A 21,776-nucleotide genomic window follows, 5' to 3' on the forward strand; every position below is an offset into this window, starting at 1 on the left:
TGGAGAAATGATTTCATAAATAAATTAGAATGATAAGGATGCAATAGAAAGATGGCTGTTAAAATAAAACATACTACAGTAAAAATCTTAAGGCAGGGAAGGTGGGCTTAAGGTAAAATACACACTTGCAAGTATTGGCCACCAGGGGCCACTGCCATTCTTCAATGAAAAATGATGATTGACTGCATTCTACAGACATGGTTGCTGTTTGCAACTATTTTATGCTGTTCAACAGATGCTCCAGAACCATGTCAAATCTGAATACACAGATATGACATGTTGATTTAAGATGAGACAAGATGACTCCTCTGGTTCACAGAAAGTTTGTGGTCCAATGTACTAATTTGTATAAAAGATTTATCTTCCAATACTGAAAGAATACACAATACCAACTAAATAAACAAACAAAACTCTTCTGCACACAGTTGCAAATTAAAATGTTTATCTAAATTCAGTTCACATCATTTATTTGTGAATCAATGTTTACAAAAAGACATTTCATTTTTTTTAAATAATTCTCATATTAAGAATTATTTAAAAAATGAAACGTCTTTTTTTCCAAGAGGCACAGAAATGAACACTTTTAATGTATTAACGTTAACGTCACTTAAAGTGACTGCTAACATTTGTAACGTGAGGGTTCGATATGTGGTGGTTGGATCACTCTTAATGAGAAGAAACAGCCGGATGGAGACTTTTTTGAGCAGCCCTTTGATGTTCTCAGCTCCACAACAGCTCCACAACAACAACACTTCCTGGTTTCTCACTCACATGTAGCCAGGGTTCAAAATTAGCACCATGCACCAGCCAAATGTTGGTAAAATATGCAAGTGGCTGGTAGATTTGCTTCACTCATCAGCCCAAAAAAACAAACAAATGTAATCTATTGAGTGGCTGGTCAAATTTGAACATTAACTTGCCATTTGGCTGGTGGACGATGAAGTCAATTTTGAACCCTGCATGTAGCTGAACTAACCTATCAGACTATAGCAGTACTATAGTAAATAGTAGTAAATAGTAGTTCATTGGAGGAAAACCACAGAAGTAAAGTTTGGAGATTATAATTACTGCTGATGTATATAATGAAACATGTAAACAAGAACTGTGAAACACAAATATGTAAATAGTTAGCTGTATAAACTTGGTTGTTGATGAAGCAGCTCTGGGCAGGGTTGGCCAGGGCCTGGTCCAGCAGGTGGTTGATGAAGTATTGTATATGCCGGGCTCCACGGTGAGGACCATCCTCTCCTGCACCAGGCAGCCCATCAGAAGACTCTTCAGTCCAGGTTCGTTAATACGCTCCACCCCCTGGACAACAGTACAGTTTGTTAAAACCACAGCTACACAGTTAACATGACTGTAATAAAAAAAAGAAAATTGATAATAGTATTGAGCTAGTATTTTTATTTTTATTTTAGAGGAAATATACTGTAGGACACGTGTCAAACTCAAGGCCCGCGGGCCAAATCCGGCCCCTTGCAAGTTTTGATCCAGCCATGCATATCAATTTAGGTTCACAATAAATGTTGGGCCGCCAAGATGTGCGCCAAACCAAAAAGACGGGAAACAAACTGACAAACTGTAATTACGCGACACTCAAAGAAGAATTTGGCAGATTAGCCAGCTTTGAGACTCAGAAATTCCCCCTGAACCAGAGAGTTTTTATATTCAGGCTGTGAAACAGGTTGTTGTAAAATATGTAATCATTGGTTTGCTTGATTTGCTAAACTCTGACGGCTAAGGTAGGAAGGAACTTTTGTACTGACTTTTTAGGCCGCTATGTCGACCAAACTGTAAGTGAGAAAGCTATATGAGACATGCCATAATACAGTCAAAAATATTTGACTTTTGATTAAATAAAAGCATGTCAATGAACTATACATGTTGGCCCTTAATGTGATTCTCATTTTCCAGTGTGGCCCTTAGTGAAGTTGAGTTTGACACCCCTGCTGTAGGATATCTGCAGCTTAGACTTAACGGAGGCTGCTCCTTGAGCACAGACACTGCTACAGGAAACATTTTTCAAGTGTTTAACTATTTTTAGTGAATCAGTTTCTCTGGCAGATTACCATAAAATGAATTTTTTAGAAATTTTTAGCACTCTGGGTCTTTAAAGCAACACTAGAGAACTTTTCCCGCTTCAGTCCCCCTACAGGTTGGAAGCGGAATTGTCCATTACATTACATTGTCCAGTTCATTTGAACTACAGATCCGCTACCCGATCTGGCAAACTTGCATAATGTAATGTAATGGACAATTCTGCTTCCAACCTATAGGGGGACCGAAGCGGGAAAAGTTCTCTAGTGTTGCTTTAAGTCCACTGCACAAAGACAAACCTTCTACCCAGAAGGGAGAAAAAACAATTCTTGTTCAGACTGTGATTAGAGATGAATGTCAGTTCACTGAGCCATCTCCTGTAGGTCTGACTGTCTGGACTGAAACTAGCCAACAGTATAGTTTGTCACGTGTCAGACAGAATTCAGTGAGCCCTGCTTCACAGTATGCTACACAAACTGACACCTTCTCAGCACTTCCAGTGGAGCTTCTGTGGGTTAACTGTCCTTCTGTATTTAGTTATCAAAAGTGTATAACTGTACACAATCCTCCACCACATCCTGAAACCATCTGTTCAAAGTTCAGACAACATTTTACCTTCCTCTCTCTCTCCTGCCCTCATCCTGAACTTGTTCCTGCAGATTGGCCTATTTTTGTTGCGCTCTCACTGCTGTATCGAGGGTTTCTCCATTATTCATGACACATCAATATGACACGGAGTTACAGGAATGTGTTTTCTTCTTCTGTTTGGAGACTTTAACTGTTACAACACTTACCAATAATATCAGAATTTAAGTCTTGTGTTCTCACCTCAGGGTATCCTCCCACATCGTGCACATCGATGCCCAGCAGGTGTCCCAGGCCGTGGGGCATGAAGACGGAGCCCATGTGGACCTTCAACATGTCCTCCACGCTGCCATTCAGGATGCCGATCTTCACAAGCTCCTCCAGGTGAACCCGGTCAGCCATGTGGTGCATGTCGGCCCACTTCACACCTTCAACACAAGCAGTTTTGTTTTGATGAACCTTTATTTATACTTGAGAGATCATTGAGGGGCAGCCCTCATTCACAATGACATCGAGTCAAATCTCAAAGACAAAAACAAAACAAAAACACAGAAAAGAAGCGACATCATTATAAGAAAAATAGAAAGACGCAAACTTTCTGAATTGGAAAAATGATTTGAGAAATAAATTGGGATACCAAGGATGCAAAAGAAAGTACAATTATGTAAAGCAATTACAAGAAGAAGTTTGCAGGTTTAAAAGCAGATTTCTGACCAAAAGGCACCAGTGAGTTGATTTTAAGGAAGTGCTGTAATTTGTTCCAGGAGTCAGGTGCACTAAAGTTAAAAGCAGTTTTTCCAAGTTCAGCGCGAGCTCGTGGAACCAGTCAGCGGAGCGAGTCTGGTAATGTCTCTCTGAGTATGAGAGAAGTTCTGTACGGTAAGATGGTAGTTTTCCAACAAGAACCTTATATATGAAGAGATATCAGTGAATACCACGTCTCTCATGGAGAGAAGACCACCCAAACATTCTATGTGACCATAGACATGACCGGTTATGAATCTCAAGGCAGAGTGATAGACTAAGTCCAGAGTTTTAAGAGTTGAAAATGATGCATGTCTATAAATCACATCATTATTAGTCCAAGGCCGACATGAAAACTGCTTCAACAACCCTTTTCCTACAAAACATAGGAAAGATGCTTTGATTTCTACAGAAATAGCCAACTTTTTTCCACACAAGAAACCTGAAAGAGAGCTTTTCGTCAATCCAGATGCCGAGATATTTATATCCTGTGATTCTTTCAATCGTTGGTCCGTTCATAGTGGAAATATTAAGGTTAGTATAATATACTATATATATACTGAATTGATCTTCCATTTGATTATAACCCTGCTCCCGTAATAACCTGTCTAGTATTTCATTTTATATTTCATTTACATAGGGTGTTATACTCATAAGTATACAGTAAAGGGCCAAGTACACCTGACAGTGCCAGGTCTACCAGTGACATAATATAGCAAACCTTTAATAAGCAAGAACCCCATAGTGCTTACTCCACTGCACCTATAATAACAATCAGTTACTGGAGTGTCAACACGCACTGAGGCGTGACATTTCTTTTTATTCCTCCTCTGACTCAGCGGGGTGTAATCCAAACGAGTTCATCACAGCAGCTCATTTCACATATCAAAATAAAGAGTTTAACTTATCCAGTAACACTGATTTAATGAGTACAGTGACTGTATCAGCATACTGTCTATCCAAATGAAAGTGATAGGAGCAGAGCAAAATAAAATAAGGGCTGGTTTAATCCCCACATATACTGTATATATTACCATAGCTATAATGGAGTAGACAGACATGGGCCTAAAATGTCTGGACAGAACAAAGAGGATCTGTTGACAACGTGCACCACTTGTAAATAAAACACTGTCCAGGTTTCACATGCTTCATGATCTACAGAGAAAAAGTGAGATTGTATGTGATTCAGATAAAACCATTGCTGACTCTTTTTAAATGAATCTCAATGTTTACCCTATGCACAAAGCAATTATAGTTTTCTGTGTGTAGTTGATTATTTGCTGTTCACTCAGTTTATATGCAAAATAGCAATCCTAGGTACGTGAAAGCAGAGTCTGCAGGATTTACGCAAAGTAGTCATAAATAGTTCAACAGTCAGTGAGACTGTACCCTTAAGCACTTGCTGATTTGGGAGAACATTTTCTGTTTTTACTGCACACCTACAGGGAAAGTTATATCTGGAAATTTGCCAGATAGGGTGGCTTTGGGAACAGATGGGTAAAGAAAACACCTCTAAAAATGTCAACTGATCACAATCGTAACAATGAGCAAACAACAGGAGGAAAACGATATTGAACGCTCATGGTGAGTGAGTACAGAGGACAGATAGCATTGAGAGGTTAACTGCTTCTCAACCCCTGAAGTGTTTATTCATGGTGTTTAAGTGAAATCCTGTGCAGAAGTAAAATATTGCTTTAATGTTACAGCTTATTGGTCAAAGGCTATCTCTGTTAACGGCTGGCCTCTGAGCTACTGGATGAAGTTAAAATCGATAGCATTTAAACAGTTTATAGCCTTCGAGGATCCTGACATCTTGAATCCTTTGGGCGGGTTTTAAACTCAATAAGCTGCTTGATACTTCCATACTTTGGCCGTTTAACTTTATGCTCTCAACATGTCTTTTCCTTCGGTTCCTTTCTTTTATTGGGTGAAAACTTACCAATTTGAGCACCCTTGCAGATGCACTGTCTATCCGAGAAGTATCTTACCATTTTATGGGCTTCACTGGAAATCTTGTTGGTGTAGCGCAGGACTTCCAGCTCCATATCAGTCTTAATCAGACGGCTGCAGACACAAGAAGGGAGAGAGCAGCTTTCTCATTCTGATCGATACGCTGCCAGTTTATCAAATGTACAGCCAACAAATATATACAGAATTCAACTCTCACATTGAGCTAAAGGAAGAAATCCATCTTTGTTATATACACTGCTAATACAGTAACTGATGTAATGAACAAATGTCGAGCAGATGGTCCTCTTTCCCAGGAACATTGTATATTAATGAGACCTGTCGTTTCTTGAAATTCCAGTGGGAAACTGCCATAATCTACTGTTGCAGGGCTGCTAAAAATGTTTCAAACCACAATAAAATGTATTACAGTCTTTGATTTAAATCTAAGCTGAAATACTATATTAGAACTGAAGCCTTGTTGCCTGGTGATCTCACCATTTCTCATTCATTTGTGTTTGGAAAGCAGTAGCTGCACTTTGGGTGTCAAAAATATCCCATTATAAAAGAGAGCCTTGTGAGCTCCTCAGAGAAGAGGAAGCAGAGGGGTTCAATCAAGTCTTTCTCCCCAGGAGACGTGCCTGAAAAGCATTCCTCCTTATTTCAGAAAATGTCAAATCGTCTGAAGGGTGCAAACTCTAATGCCAAGGACAACCAGGCAAGCACGAAGTCCGTTACATCTGTGCGGACTGGCTTCTCACTCTGCAAGGGTAAAAAACAAGCCGAAGACAAGCTCCTGTTTCTGATTACAGACACACAATTACCTGACCGGAAGGTTTGGGAGCTAAGTCAGTAGAAATGTTTAGGTAATTAAAGGAGAGATGAAAGTATACTCTCTATACATATCTTGAGTGGGCTTTCTGAATAATATTATAGAACGTATTTTATTTACTTACCATTCCACAATGACTGGGTGTAAAAGAGTGTTGTTCACTTGGAAGCTGATAAAAAAAGGAACAAGAAACTCACATTATGAACATAAATGAAGCTTTGACCAAAGTTCATGAAGGAGTCTCTATTCCCAGATAGATCCCATAATTATAAGTTCTGCTTTTATTCCTCAATGAGTAAATGTCTGCTATTTTTTCTCTGTCACTTCCTCTTTCCCACGCTGTCAAAATCCCTGCATTAACAATTCCGACATCACCATACTTGACCAATGATCTTTTTGACCGCGTTTCTCAAGCCAATCACTTCCCGGATGCTTTTCTTTAAATGTCATTGTTTCAGACCTACTAACCACCTCCTCCCCATCACCAGCATCACTTCCAGAAAGTTTCCATCACACATCCTACCCCTAATGGAGGTGCTTCATCGATGGAGTCTTATTAGCTAAATCTGAATAAATATTTTTATACACTTGCAAATCAAATGCAAATTGATGCATATTATTATATTCACTTTGAAATAAGTATACAAGACTCATTTTTCAAAGCAGTCAGGGTCAGAGTGTAGAATAAAAAAGGGTGTAATGTAAGGAGTTAAAAAAAGAACACAGTAACACTGATAACAAGCAAAAGGAAGATGGTTTGCTAAATTCAATTATATTTTGAATTTGGTTAATTAGCAAAAATGTGTATGCATGACAGTCTGTATCCTTGGTTATAAAACCAAAACAAAACCCTCCCCAATCAAAGTATCATTATGCCAATGCAAAGTGGTGCCAATTAAACATACCGACTAATTCCGTCAAAGGAGGCTTCACGGCAGATGCTCCCACTATCTGTATTCTGACCTCGCTGCGTGGAGAAAAACACAAAAACAAATTAAATCACCACCAAGTGCATTCAAATGTCACAACAGGACATTCAACTGGTCTATATCCAGGTGATATATCCATGATCTATTCTCATGACCAATGGACAATCTTTTGTCAGCTGTAGAATTGGTTGAAGGAGTTTAGATTTATTTCTCCCACTGCACTTTTTTAAGCAGTTGATCAATTTAATAATCAGGTTTTTAAAAGTTGACAATGTTGAAGATTCAGATTCCTAACAGCAGATATTCTGCGTCAACATTTAACAGCTTACACACAGACAAAATGAAAAGGACTGTGTTTTTATGTTTGATATGACGAGTGAGGTGGCAGCTAGCATCAGAAAGGGGAGGCAGATCTGCCGGGGACCTTTTACAGAATACCATGCTTAAAGGTGGTTCAGTAAAATACTCCCACATGACACTTGAAGAATTGGTCCTGTGGTCAGTCATCTGATATTATAATAAATGTATATATCAGGTAATCTGTAGTCTATATCCTATATCCTAGTTTTGCGTCTCTTTTTCACATCATTTTGTACTCTTATTATTACCATATCTGTGTCTAAAACGTTGGAAAAGCTAGAAAAATAATACCTGAAATATCATCAGCAGGATGAGTCATCAAAGGTTGCTGGGAAAATATAGAAATTAATATTAAATTGTATGGGATCATCTCAAATGCCAGTGAAAGCTGTTGTATTATAGTCTGATTATATTATTTTGATATGTCAACATGCACACCTCCAAAATAGCTCTGGAGCTGTCAAGCCTCCAATATAGTCTGCTGTGAATCTGCTGTCAACACCGATATACATGACTGTTTTCCCAAACTCCCAAAATAGGCAATTATAGACAGTCTGAACAGGACTGTATTGTTTAAACTAGACTAAAATGAAGATAATGGAGCTGTGGGTTAAAAATAAAATGCAATAACCAAAGTCCCCAGAGAATGTCAGTGGTTGATCTTTGCGCACAAATTAATTATCAGTATGATGCTCCACGTGCTCTGTGAGTCCAACTACTGTCTGCATTTTCCTCGGTCAATAGCCAATGATGTCTTGGACTGCATGCTCTGTACTAAAAATATAGGCAATGACACTTTCTACTAGAAGGTCCTAGTACAAAATGAATATTGGTCCTACTATCTGGTGCCACCGATAGCTTTGCCAGGAGGTTCAAATAAGAGAATGACAATTTTTTTTCTCCTTTGTCTACTTAATGTGTATTTGTGTTATTCTGATGTGTTTACATTTTTTTCTTTTGAGCTGCTGTAGCACAGGAATTTCCCCAAAGTGGGATTAATAAATATCTTCACCTTTAAAAACTGTCTACGGAGGCAATGATGTAATTTCCAGTAACTTTATGAAAGGTGAGTGAACATCAAGGTTCAGTTACGGCACAGAAAACTGTTAAAAACACACAAACACACACAAGCACTCTGTAAACACCAGCAGCAACACAGACAGACTTACATCACAGGCGTATTGCACCTCATCGACAGCATACTTCGCCTTGAAGTGCTCTTTAGGAAAGATCCTGTCAACAGATGCAAAAGACACAAAAGAAAACCAACCAACACAAAGACTTACACTCATTAGACATTTTAAGAAGTCAATCTGTAAAAACATAACAGACAGGTTATGTTACAGTTCTGGCAGACACTAGCAGAACTGAAGTAGTCAGGGCAACAGATTAAAAAGGGAGCGAGCAAAGCTAATGAACCCAGTAGTGTTAAGTGTTAATCACATATCTCCTAAATGTGTAAAGGATCTCTTTTATACATGTCAGATGACAAAGGATGCTTTGAGGTTTATAGATCAGACATGGTAAAGAATCTGCAGGTTATTTCCAGATCATCATGTCAAGTGGTTTCTCTGGGTGTCTGTCGATCGCGGGAGAGCGGGTCAGCCATCAACCACAAGATTGGCAGTTCAATCCCTGCCTCCTCCGGCCACATGTCAAAGTGTCTCTGAGCAAAACATTGAACCCTAAGTTTCTTCCCCGGATGCTGCTATGTGGCTGTCCATTGCTTGTAATGCTTAGGATAGGTAAAATGTAGTCTATATCCTGGACGTTCCACTTCCAGGATTGCTCGGTTGGAAATTCCATCGGATTTCACTCATTTAGGCCGGATATCCGTTGCCTTGGGCTTCCTTTGTGTTGGCATATTAAACTCTGGTCGATTTATGAGGATTATGGTTAACTGCTCCTCAGATCTCTGCAGGGTAAATCCAGACAGCTAGCTAGTCTATTTGTCCAATCTGAGTTTTCCTTTGCATGACTAAAACAACTTTTAAACGTACACATGTTCCACCAAAACAACTTCTTTCCTGAGGCTATTTTGCAGAGGCGCCGTTGCTCCGTACAGCGATTAGTGATTGGTTTAAAGAAATGCCAATAAACCAGAGCATGTTTTTCTCCCATCCCGGAATAATGTGTGGACTGGCCAGCGAGACTAGGTAAAATGCAGAGATTGAATTTCACTACATTGTACGTGACATTATTTTTTTCTCTTCACAAGCACTAGGGAGTCTGCATCACTGTATGCAACATTTCTTATAATCCACACCCTGTCCTCATGAAATTAGCCTAGCACAGCAATCAGTGTGTTGTCAAGTTTTCAAAGAAAGCAGCAAAATGTGTTAAATAGTCTTCATCTGCGAGTAAAGTCATTTTAAAGCTGTAGTTTTGACCATTTGCAAGAGGATTAATAATTTTCAAAATGAGCAATTAAACAAATAGATGCAACTTATTTGAGCAATTTAGTCTTCAGTTCCTACACATGTGTAGCCTGTGAACCGGAATTACTGCAGCAGGCTTTGGTATCAGTATAGTCTAACATGTCTGAGGTGGTTTGGGTGATGACAAAAGTCTACGTCTTAAATGGTTCTTGGTGGCATTTACAATACATTTGAAAAAATATATATACACTCACATAAAAACATGTTTATACTAGGTGTAAAAGATGTAACTGTAGCACATGACTTTGTCAACCCTTTCTTCAAGTTACAGCTCTAGCTATGGACCCGCTGGTGACGATTGTTGGCCATGTACACCGCTCTTTGAAGATTAGTGTGACTCACTCTCCCATCCAAGTAGCATAGCTTTCAGGCAGTTTGGGAACAAAAAGGATGGATTTCCCAGAGTCCACATCAATGGCGCCATAACAGTCAGGCTCAGTTACTCCAAAAGCCCAGTGGAAGAAAGACTCCTGCAGAATTGAAAGAATCAGCCAAAACATTAGAGAGGGAGATTATAACAGTCAGCTAGAAGAGAAGGTTACTTCTAGTCAGATTATTACATTACAAAAAATAAGATGTCCTTGCTAAAACCAGTTCACAGAGGTGAATACAGAGCGTTCAATGTGCTCTTTGATTTTTGTCAAAATCCAATTATAGTCACAAGCTTAGATGGGAGTGTTGGAAAAAATTAGATCATGAACACAAGTGATTTCTCTGCAGAGTGGCTGGCCTACATATTTTTGACAGAGTATGAAGATACATGACACAGGACATGCTGGAGGAACTTAAACTCACTGCTGGCTAGGGGATCATAGATGGATGGATAAATAAATGCAATACCTTGCCCCCTCCTCAGCCTCAGTTTTGCACAGAGTCAACTAGAGACTACTTACCTGTCTGAAAAGGACGTCTGTGTCTGTGCAGTACCTCTGCTTCTGCTCTCCTCCCTGCAGCACCACCACTGACTGCTGCACTACTTCGTCTTTGGCTTTCAGCGCATTGCACAGCTGTCGACGGTTCTCTGCAAACAGAGCAGCAGACACCCTCAGGGTGTCTTTACCCAGCCAGTAGACAGGTCTGAAAGGACAGGGAGACAGAAGATAAGATGGCGTTCTGGTTAGAGATACTGACTCAACTGTAGGACTCTGGGTCAAGATTAGAATTGTCATAAATTGCACAAGGCTAAAATAACATTATATAACTTAAATAACTTTTTTTCCCACCCTGTCCCTATCATCATTTAACTCTTTTTCATTTCAATCATTTGCATCTCTTTCTCTGAAAATGTTTGATCAAAGCTTTGATAATAAATAAATAAATTCAGAATTTTTTTTAATTTACTGAGCAAAGAGAGGGGACCCGTTATGTTTTCAGTTCTCTCTGGAGGTAATCCTCAGGATTTGGTCAGTACATTTCAGCCTGAAGAGGTGGGTGAACCACAGTGCAGAAAGAGTTAAGATATAGATATAGACAGATAGACCTCCTTGAAACCGATAGGTCTTTGGCCATTAATCTTGATCTCTGGTCATGGCTCTGCTGATAAGATAACCAACATTACATATCTGATTCAGCCTGGACTGTACCAGAGCTCAAGGATTTCTGTATCATTCACTGCTGGCTGAGTATACAGGTGTAACTGTGTATCTGTGAGGAGAGATCAGCCTCAGTAAAGTGGTAAATTATGTTTTTATTAGGGCTGTCAATCGATTAAAAAAATGTAATCTAATTAATTACATACTCTGTGATTAATTAATCAAAATTAATCGCATACATAATTAACGGTGCCTGAAGCGATACTTTTTAAGAAAGTAAAAAAAGAAAAGAAAAAAGAAGGGTACTAAACAACAGTTGGTGACATTAAAGAACGGCTTGTTTATTGCTAAGGCCATATGGTCAAAATTAAATGATTTAATAATAATGTATAACAATAACAATAACTTATTTCACTATTAAATTGCTGTTGAACGACAAAAACAACCACCAGATGGGAAATGGACATAACTTCAAATGCACCACGAGGCTGTAGTTTACCAGTTTAATTGAACACATTTGTTGACACAAGCATGTACTACACTACAAGCCAAATACCCTGCAGGGTAATCATATATAGGCTAGGCCTATGTATATGCTCAAAGTTTGTTAGGGTTAGAAACTTAGAAACTCGAGTGAAGATAATTACCTCTTCTGAAGAGTCAATCATGCTTTTTTTTTTAATCCTCCGTGTCCTCCTTGGCTACGAAGCAACTGGGTTAAAATTCCTAATGGGGGCGACAGAAGCTACGCACTATGGCTTTAAGAAAGTGATGGTAAGGGTTTCATTCTTTAAGTTTTAAAATGCTTCACATTTGGTCTGTTGTGAAACTGTGTTCTTTTTATAGACTGTTAATGATGAAAAATATCTCCTCAAATATCAATAGTGTTGAATTGAAAGTTCACTAACGTTATATCCTTACGAAACGGAACTTCAAAACATCTAGTGTTAGGGGGTTGGGGGGGGGGATGAATGTTCGGATGGTGAATGAATGAACAACACACAGCACAGAAACACGATCCCTTTTTTTCCTTTTGAGTCTGACCATCGCAGCACCACCTTTCCCTTTTCTTTTTTGGCTTTCCATCATTAGACTCACACACTGTCTGAAAATACTGGTGTACATTCTTCATTCCCTAAATGTCACATCCTTGTTGTAAGTAAAGTAGCCTAGTTGCCAATGGTATAAAACCGGTGGTATTTTTGCGTCATTACAATAGGCTATACAATACAATACAATAGGGAGCAGCAAGTAGACACACAAACAAGTGCAGAGAATAATACAGAAGCCGCATGCAATATGTTTTTGTAATATAATGTAGGCCTACAGTTTATGTTTTTTTGCAACATTATCCATTTTTGAATGTTCAGAGTTAGATGTTAATAAGATAAAAACAACCATTTTAAATGTTATAATGTAGCCTAACAGTTATGCAGACATCATCCAGCCCTCAGCCCTGTCTTCTTTTTCTTTTCTACATCTGCAGTTATACATTATAAATAGTTTTTCTAAATCAAAAGATGAATAGCACCATTAACATTTGACTTTTTAACTTGCAATTTCACTTTACTATTTCACTGCATTGTATGATTACCAAGTCTAATTCCTATGTTAATTTTACATAGTGAATAAAGTGATTTATATTCAGATTTTGATTGTTTTTATTGAGTACTCTTCCAGTCCACAAGTGCCAACAGTTTATCCCCATCTACCACTATTTAGGTTAAAATAAACATTAAAAAGCACGGAGTCAGGAAGAGGCCAGTGAAAGTTCCTCATCTAATTAGTGTTTAGTGTGATCACTGCTGTGCTTTTCCTTTGCAGCCTGTTCCAGCACTAGTGCCACACCAAGGGAGGAATGCATCACACCTCGTACCCTTGTATCTGAAAGTAAGGCTTTCAGCTGTCAGATGGCAACATGGATAAAGAATTTTGAGATGTTGCAAATCATGCTTTGGCCTTTTTGAATACAGGCCATGTCTAATGAATAGACCTACTGCCTGGAGATTAGTGGTCAGTGGATGCAAGCTATTTCCTGTTCAAATTAAGAGCTTGAACAAGTAGCACCTGGTCATCACAGAGCCACTTGTGGTGGAAATTCAATACATAGATGAGATCTTTTAAGTCTTTATTATTTACACAAAGAAGGTTCAGTTCATCACAGATGAGAATAAGAGAATGAACAAAGACATTAAAGAATCACTCACTTATTAGCCCTCTCGAAGGCTGACAGCAAATGGGAGGGGATGAATTATTAGCTCCTATCAGCTCTCTCCAAGGCTAAGAAGCAACAGGCAGGAAGAGAGCAAATGTAACAATTTTAAAGTCAGCCTACTATCACCTTAAGAATATATCAAGGGTTAAAGGACTTATGTCTCAGCAGGATTTGGAAAAACGTGTCCATGATTTTATCTTCAGTAGACTAGACTACTGTAATGGTGTCTTTACAATTGTTATACATTTCATTTCACTTCACAATCGAATCACTGAACAAATGGGGAATATGGGTTACAATTTAGATGTCTGGAACCAGATTAATTTATATTAGCTATCTGTAAATTGTTCAAATTTGATATCCAAGGTAGTGTCCTGTTTTACTGACTTGTCAACACCCACCTTGCATCTTTTGGCGGTAAAATAGATTACAGTATAGGCTGCACAGGGATTTAGGCCTTGAATCTTATATATGAAATGTACTGATTTTTTATAATTTTTGTAAGCATGGAAGATAAAAAACTTCTGTTTTTCATTAACAGAACTGCTTGTGTGAAGTGGGCTGAAAGGCACCCCATGGCTGACAGGCTTCACCTATAGTAGCTTGTGAAGATCGGCATCCTGAATGACAAGGTCCACCTGGTCCCCGTCTTCATGCCCCACAGCCTGGGACACCTGCTGGGCATCATTGAGGGAGGGTAGCCTGTGGAGAGGGCAGACGATTTCCCACATCACAACCAACCATGGTTAGTAAAGTATCTAGACAGAAGATCCTCAGATATTGATGACAGTTTGTCCTGAAGATGAAGCAGTGCATTATGACCGGTGGAACTTCTCCTATAAATCTTTAGGTTGTAATAGCGTCTTTGTCCTCTAGATGGATGACTTAAATCCAGTAACATCGATATCTCATCCTCTATGTGATTTAAAACTGGAACACGAGGAAAGTATGCGGTAAAGTGTACAAATAATTAGTAATTTTGTTTATTAAAGAAAATTTCAAGAACACTCCTTACTAAAAATCAACTGTTGAACATTAGAAATGTAAAATAAGGCAAAGATGTTTTGCTAGTTGCAGTCATATGTGAAATACTGAAGAATGTTAGTATTTTAGTTCCACTCTTCTTGATTGTTTTGTGGAAAATCAAGAATCACGCTGGCACATACAGGATTTTATTTTTACCCTTAAAGATTGAATTAATTGCATGTTAAAGTCATCCTGAACTTAAACATTGATACATATACAGTACTTATGGATCAGAGGTAAGTTTATAGTGTGTGGAGGGAAATGATAAACATGTAATACAAAAACAGTTGAACACTTGAGAGGTACTGTGTGCATGTTGTGTATGAAACTGAAAAAAAGGGGTGATTTGGCAGGAAAGGCTGATTCCTAAACAAAAATTTACTATTAATGTAAACCTTATATATCCCATACCAGATCAAATACTTCCATGATTTATCTCTACAATCAAACACTAACAATAGTTCATGGATATTTCAATGTATTTATGATTGGTGATTTATCAGGAATTGTACAAATGTGTAATGATCATCTTCCACAGAAAAACAAAATATATTTGCAGTTTGTTTCACCTCTTCAAAAATACATTAGGGTTTTCAACCATCTGCTTCTACCATCCAGCAGGCTGTGGAATGCCTATATTCAGTTCAGAGGCTGTGATTGGAGGAGAGCCAGCAAAGGTTTTATCCCCACAGCCAGAAAGGGGCCACCGGTGGCCGATAAACCAGTAACCTCCCTGGGGAGCCACTCAAATAAATAAAGAGGGCCTTTTTCTCTTCAGTTGCTGGGAAGACTGTCTGAGAACCCTTAAAAAAGACTGTTATCATTCACACATATATACATACATATTACAAAGGCTGCATTTACACCTCATAGCTGTGCAGGCAGGGAAAAAAGAAGTGTTTTGCCACTGCTTAGGAAATCAGAAAAACCTAATCTGTACCACAAAGAACTAAACATTTTCTTGTGAATCCATGTTGCATAAAGGATTCACCATCAGCACCATGGAGGGTTTGATGCACAGTATTTGTTTCAAAGGTTTAAGTGTTCATTTGTAACTGTCTTCAGTTTGTGGAGGTTACATATCTTTGGTCAACAAAGTGGGTGGTAAATAGATTGATTATAGGTGAGACTGCATCAACTTCATATGACATCTTGGCATGAATCTGAGCATTGAAGTGTACAGAACCATATTAGAACATATACTTTCTATATATACAGTATACCACCTTAAAAAGTTTACAGGTGTTCTCCTCTTCATATCATGTAATACACAACAGCCATTATAGGTAAAAGACAGCTGCAAACTGCTGGCCTTGAAATAAAAACAGATGTATTCTTTATATCAAACTTGGCGGTTAAAATCCATAAAGTGTTTTGTAGTTTCCTCGGTTTGCTACTGATTTCTGTCACCCCTCCAGGGCTCTGTTTATCCAGTGAGTGGATTCCTGTCCTCCACTTTTCTCAGGTATTCCTTTCTCCCAACAGCTGTCTCTAAATGAACCAACAGAAATGTTCTTTCTTCAGTTTCCATCCTTGGCAGTCAAAACAAGTGTTCATTTAAGCCAAGGTCCAGCTGGTCCACTCCCCTGGCTGGCCCAGGAGCAAAGTGCCTGCAGCGGGTATTGAGTCTTGCCCAACATTGAGCTGAGGGACACTGGTAGAGAGTGCTAGCTGCGGCCCAGATTAAACAACTGTCTGTGAGCTACTCGTGAACACGAAGCACAGCACGTCGTCTTGTAGTAATCGTACACGCAAAGGCGAGCCTGGACCACCACATTGCAGTTAAAGTATTTGTCTCTGCAGTTTTCATCTGAAACAAAAAGAACGGTTGAGCTTTTATTGCTAAGTTCCAGCAAATAATATATGACTCGTATTTAATCGAGAGAGCTGACTAAGAACAATAGATCCTGGGTAAAGTGTTGCAGGGGGATGGGAGAGTTACCAACATTTATAGCTTCCCAGTGCTGCTTGAACTTCTACTGTTGACTAAAGTTTGGGGTTCAACACCTTGCTCAAGATACACTTCAAGCATTCTGAGCTGGCACAGAACATTACTCATCTACTCTTCATGCAAGTAGTTCCTCAGCTGGCCATTACAGTCACAATAATGCCACTTGTGTTTCTAAGGATGCTAAAATCATTAGGAAAAGTGAGTAATATTCCAGATAACAGATAATGACTGACCTATGCTAGGTATGCAGGGCTCTGGGTTGCAGTCCTCCTTGGCTGCCGGTCTCAGCTGCTGGTCGCAGCCTTCGCTGGATAGCATGTCGTCAGACAGGCAGCGCACCTCCCGCACACGGAAACCTCGCTCACATGTTTTTGAACACTGGAAGGACAGGGGTCAGGGACAGCAGTCAGTGCCAGGTTAATAAAACTTCCCCCTAAAGCTGATCTACTGCCACGTTTTGCTGCTACTTTTCAAACATTGTTAATGTTGCGAACTGAACCTGGAAACCTATTTTCTCCATCAGTTTTTTATTATGTGATGGGATCCTACTTAAACACAGTATTTTCTGCCAAAGTGAGGTGGTTTTTTCACAAAAGATGTATTCCTTTTTTTCTTTGTGCTCTTCACAGTGGTTTGAAGGGGGCGGGGCAGAGTTGGATAAAAGGTGATGGTACAATCGGAGTTTAGACATTAAACATTTGAATCAAAATCGGATGACACTCAAATCCGACATGATCAAATCCGATCAACCCACACCACACTCCTGATTAATACTGTTTGATTGTTGCTAAGTTAATGATGAATATTTGATGTTATGAATACAGTTTGAATCCAAGTTTTCAGGGGGTTTAAATACTGTCATTTACACATGGTAAATATTAGTACAAAGAAAATAAAGGATAATTTTTTGCCCTTTTTCCTGAGATAGTAGCAGATATGAACATAATTCACAATTTGAGATTTTAAATGCAATACAAAAATTCCTTCCTTAAGGAGACCCTGAAAATAAGCATACTATTCTTTGCCCTTATACCCTGTTCTGACAAATCAAAGGCCTACTGTATAAATGAGTTTATCTGTGATTGACACACTTTCTGTGTCTGTACGCTCAATGTATACTACAATGTATCTAAATAGGATTTTGAGATACCCAGGTTATCATCACTGATTGGCCATGAATCAGTTAGTGAGTAGCAGTAGGGAATAGATGCATTGCCTTAGGGTTTCATATCTTACTCACAGCGCTCCAGTCAGTGTGGTACCACTTTGCTCCACAGGCCTTGAGGTTGCAGCTTTGCTGGCTGAGGGGCCGATCCAGTGAGGAGCACTCATACGGTGGCATGATGGTGAATCCCTCATCTGCCTTTACCAGACACACCACTGACCTATGCTGGCTGCCTGCGCCACACTCTGCAGAGCACTGGGTCACATACAACCATAGCATTGAGATCATATGGATTCAATTACACAGTTCAGAAGTTGAGACAGGAAAAAAAAATATGTCAATGTAAAACCACTGTAAAATCCCATGCATTTAGCTACTCCAGACAACTTCCCCTTGAGCCCAGTGGGACCTTCTGTCATTCTCATACCTGGCTCCAGGGGCCTGTGAACCACTCGATGCGATTCTCACAGAGGCCGTTGTTGCAGACCTGAGAATCTGCGGGCCGCTCGCTGCCACACCCCTCCAGAGGAAGGCTGCTGATGTGGTTGGTCAGGCAGACGATTCCCCGCGTCCGTACACCCATCCCACATTCAGCTGAACACTGTGGAGTAAACACTCGTTTTACAATTCAATGTTGTTCACCGACTGGCAAAAATAAAAATGTTATAATCTTATTTTTTTTTTTAAATCACTGTGGGCTTTTATTTTGTGAAGTCTAAAATACTGGGCCATAACCTGATTTAAATAGAACTAAAACTAATTTGGAGTTGACTTTGATTGGCAGTAGCCTATATACTGTATACTGTGAAGGCAAAATATATTATTAAGATTCAATTTTGCCTGCTTTTGAACAAGTCATACCTCCCTTAATTTTGCGGTTCATTTCCCTCAAGTCTGAAGTGGATTATATTAAATCATTGTATTTCATTTCATCCCATTGTATTGCCATAACAGGGTGCAGTTAAGAGGCTCATCAGATCTGCAGCACTGTAAAACAAAAATACTAATTTCCTTTATAATCATACTACAGAAAGGGCAACAAATTATTCATTATATGGCTCTGACTCTTGAGCACCCTGACCCTCAATATACAGTTGCTTTCTTTGAGGCTATCAGAATCTATATTAAAAGACCAATTAATTACCTGAATATCAAAACAGCTGCTAGATCCATGAAGACAAATCTATACAATGACTACCGCTGTTATTAGGAATGAATGAACGTTACTACATGTCCCTGTAGTAGACTACAACACCTACCCTATTGCCCCACTCGGTGTAGAACCAGCTCTTGGCACAGGATCCCATGTCACAGTTCTCTACATCGAAGGGCCGCAGATTCATGTTGCACTCCTCATCAGGAACAAAGTCGCCTACGTTGCTGACACAGCGGACCTCCCGTGACCTCTGACCCAGCCCACATGGCACCGAACACTATGGAGACACAGGCCACATGGTTAACACTATACTGTAGAGGTAAGCACTGCTGGAGAGACTGGATTGCTGGATAAAGCTCCTTAAAGCCGAGGGGAGCTGCAGATTCAGGTGATAATCCTCTGTTCATCACTACGAGCGACAACTTTGACATTGTTTTCCCGTGGTCATTTGATACACCGTTATCATAAAAATATAAATCATAGCCGTTTTAATCTGCGCAAACACCAAAGACAAGTTGTGGTTTTAAGGGGGTTATGTGTGAGAATACTACTTGACCAAGCACAGTGGTTTCCTGGAGTCTTGTCATCACGGTGAGGGTTTCCAAGAAACCAGCTGAGACTCCAGAAGTCACAGCGCCGGACCAAGAAATAGTTTGGGATATAACAAACACAAAAAAAACACATCTTGTCATTTTAAAACTCACACTCTAAGCTAACTGTCTCCTGGCTCCAGCTTCTGAATGTCTGATACAGTATGAGAGTAAGCATGTTTCCCAAAATGTTGAACTTTCCTTAAAATACAAGTTGATACAAGTGTCAAAGAATAGAACTAGAGAAAAAAATCATAATGATGTCAGGGATAAAATCTCAAACATGCACAGAACTTTCTGTTGAACCTCACTGATTTTTTTTAAAGCTGTATGTCATTAAAGATGATGTACGCTAACTGTAGAGACATGTCAGACAGGTGCAATTCATGTTTCAAGCTTCAAGTTATTTATTGTCATATGGACAACAATTACAGAGAAGCAGTCGTTGGCAATGAAAATATTAGATGTCACGCTCCATCCAACAGAGCTCATTCAATATAAAAAGAAAATCACGCAAGTAAAAAAAATTTGAATCTTAGATATAAAATAGTGCGGAAGTTAAAATATAGGGATAACATATAAAATAATATATATTTGTGGTAGACAGTAATTGCACAATAAATAAAATGTAATGTAAACAGTAATGTAAACGTGTATGCATAATGAGAAGTACAATGTAATAAAGATGTAAACGTAAAAGTAAAAGTGTTTAATGCAATGCAGTCACATTGTGAGTGACAGCTGCCACTCACCGTGGTCCACTCGGAGCGTATCTGCCACTCACTGCAGATCTTCAGCTGGCAAGTAGTGGCGATTTCGGGCCGCTCCAAGTGTCGGCAGCGACTCGTGTGGACGTTGAGGGTGCGGTTGGCGTAAATCTGGCGACACAGGACCTGACGGTTTTGCATGCCCAGGCCGCAGGTCTTACTGCATTCTGACCACTCTCCAATATCCCAGCTGCTCAGGGGGAAATCATAACAGCTTGGTGTTAGGAGGGTATCCTAGGCAGTGTATATTACGTACATTTATGTATGTATATTATATACATGTTGTTTATACAGTATAAAGAAACCACATATGAGAATGAGGCAGTCACAGGATAAAATCTTTTAATTATAAAAGGATCGAACTACTGTAATTATGGGTTGACAAAACAGATGTTAACATAGACTGCATAACATATAGATACTGCATAACCTAGCAGGTACACTAACACAGCATCTTCTTGGGTCAAACTCAGTCCTCAGTCTTTATTATTATTATTTATTTTTTTAAACCATTTAAAAAAAAAAAAAGTATAGTCATCATTTCATAATAGTAGTGTGTATGCTATTTAGTAAACTTGCTCTTTGAGTGGAGAGTCTTTTCTACTTAGCAGTATTTAGCAGTGCGCACAAGTGTGAGAACAGAAAAGTGTGGTCTCTCACAAGGCTGGGCAGGGCTGCAGGTTGCAGGCCTCTTCCTGCGGAGTCGGTCTGCTGCTGCTGTCACAAAGAGCATCTGATACCTGGCCATGGTTCAGCCGGGAGACACAGTGAAAGATGGAGTATCTGAATCCTAAAATTCATACAAAGCAGATGTTTAATTTAAGCACTGACTTCTACATCTGAAATAGAATAAATAAGCAGTAAAAAAAACGAATTGAATGAATTCTATGAAATGGAGTCATCCTCACTAAAAAGCTAAAATATAAATAGTTTGACTGACCTTTACCACAAGAGGCACTACACTCTGTAGCACCAGCCAGTTTCCAGTTGTACTCTCTCTCCTGTCTGGGTGGCTGTACGGCAGGAACCTGGTTGTCTGGGAGATGAGGAGGGTCCCACCCACCACCTGCTGAATTGAAGTTTTCTTGGTGAGTGTTGCTGTGATGGTCGTATCCACCCTGTCCATTCACAGTGTTCCCTGCTTTCAGGCATAGACACATGAGTTATGACTGTGGTGAATGGATGGGGAAAGTGACATTTTTTATTAGATATATGAGGATGAATAAATGCTTGGTTGGTTTTGGTTGGGGTTTAAATAGATTGATTGTATACAGCTACAACCAATGCTAATGTTCATTATCGATTATTCGCCAGTTATTTTCTCAATTGTCTTGCCTATGAAATGTATTGAGCAATCCAACATGGCAATAAACAGTAAGGGGTGTACAGAGTGGGTGTCATTTACCATCTGGTCTGTGGTTTGGTTGCTGAGGGACGACTGGTTTTTCAGAGGGGAGAAGGTACTCGTAGTGGACACCAGGGTTTGGCTGCTGGAAGATCAT

The 21,776-nt window shown here is 39.4% G+C and overlaps 1 protein-coding gene and 1 pseudogene across 5 annotated transcripts in view; both read right to left on the minus strand.

Annotated features, from left to right (window-relative positions):
- Window positions 1–228: 228 nt before the first annotated feature.
- On the minus strand, window positions 229–14,350 carry LOC144523279 (xaa-Pro dipeptidase-like; annotated as a pseudogene). The gene is made up of 11 exons (XR_013502491.1): window positions 14,258–14,350; window positions 10,766–11,017; window positions 10,215–10,342; window positions 8,553–8,667; window positions 7,051–7,112; window positions 6,270–6,314; window positions 5,355–5,430; window positions 4,494–4,521; window positions 2,866–3,050; window positions 1,114–1,308; window positions 229–257 (listed from the first exon to the last, which is right to left on the minus strand). The product of XR_013502491.1 is annotated as a xaa-Pro dipeptidase-like (transcript).
- A 280-nt stretch (window positions 14,351–14,630) lies between these two features.
- thsd4 (thrombospondin type 1 domain containing 4) overlaps window positions 14,631–21,776 on the minus strand; it is a 49,294-nt gene continuing 42,148 nt past the window's right edge. The window contains exons 10-18 of one of the 4 annotated variants that reach the window (XM_078253403.1): window positions 21,680–21,776; window positions 21,215–21,340; window positions 20,935–21,064; window positions 20,260–20,464; window positions 19,021–19,194; window positions 18,189–18,362; window positions 17,837–18,016; window positions 16,830–16,974; window positions 14,631–16,455 (exon numbers count right to left, since the gene is read on the minus strand). In XM_078253403.1, the coding sequence (XP_078109529.1) occupies window positions 16,313–16,455; window positions 16,830–16,974; window positions 17,837–18,016; window positions 18,189–18,362; window positions 19,021–19,194; window positions 20,260–20,464; window positions 20,935–21,064; window positions 21,215–21,340; window positions 21,680–21,776 (1,374 nt within the window). In that variant the 3' untranslated portion in view covers window positions 14,631–16,312. Of the gene's footprint in view, window positions 16,456–16,829; window positions 16,975–17,836; window positions 18,017–18,188; window positions 18,363–19,020; window positions 19,195–20,259; window positions 20,465–20,934; window positions 21,065–21,214; window positions 21,416–21,679 lie in introns of all 4 variants that reach the window. The other 3 variants (XM_078253393.1, XM_078253385.1, XM_078253376.1) reach the window with 3 other exon arrangements.

The sequence above is a fragment of the Sander vitreus genome, chromosome 1, assembly GCF_031162955.1.
Source record: "Sander vitreus isolate 19-12246 chromosome 1, sanVit1, whole genome shotgun sequence".
Lineage (NCBI taxonomy): Eukaryota > Metazoa > Chordata > Actinopteri > Perciformes > Percidae > Sander > Sander vitreus.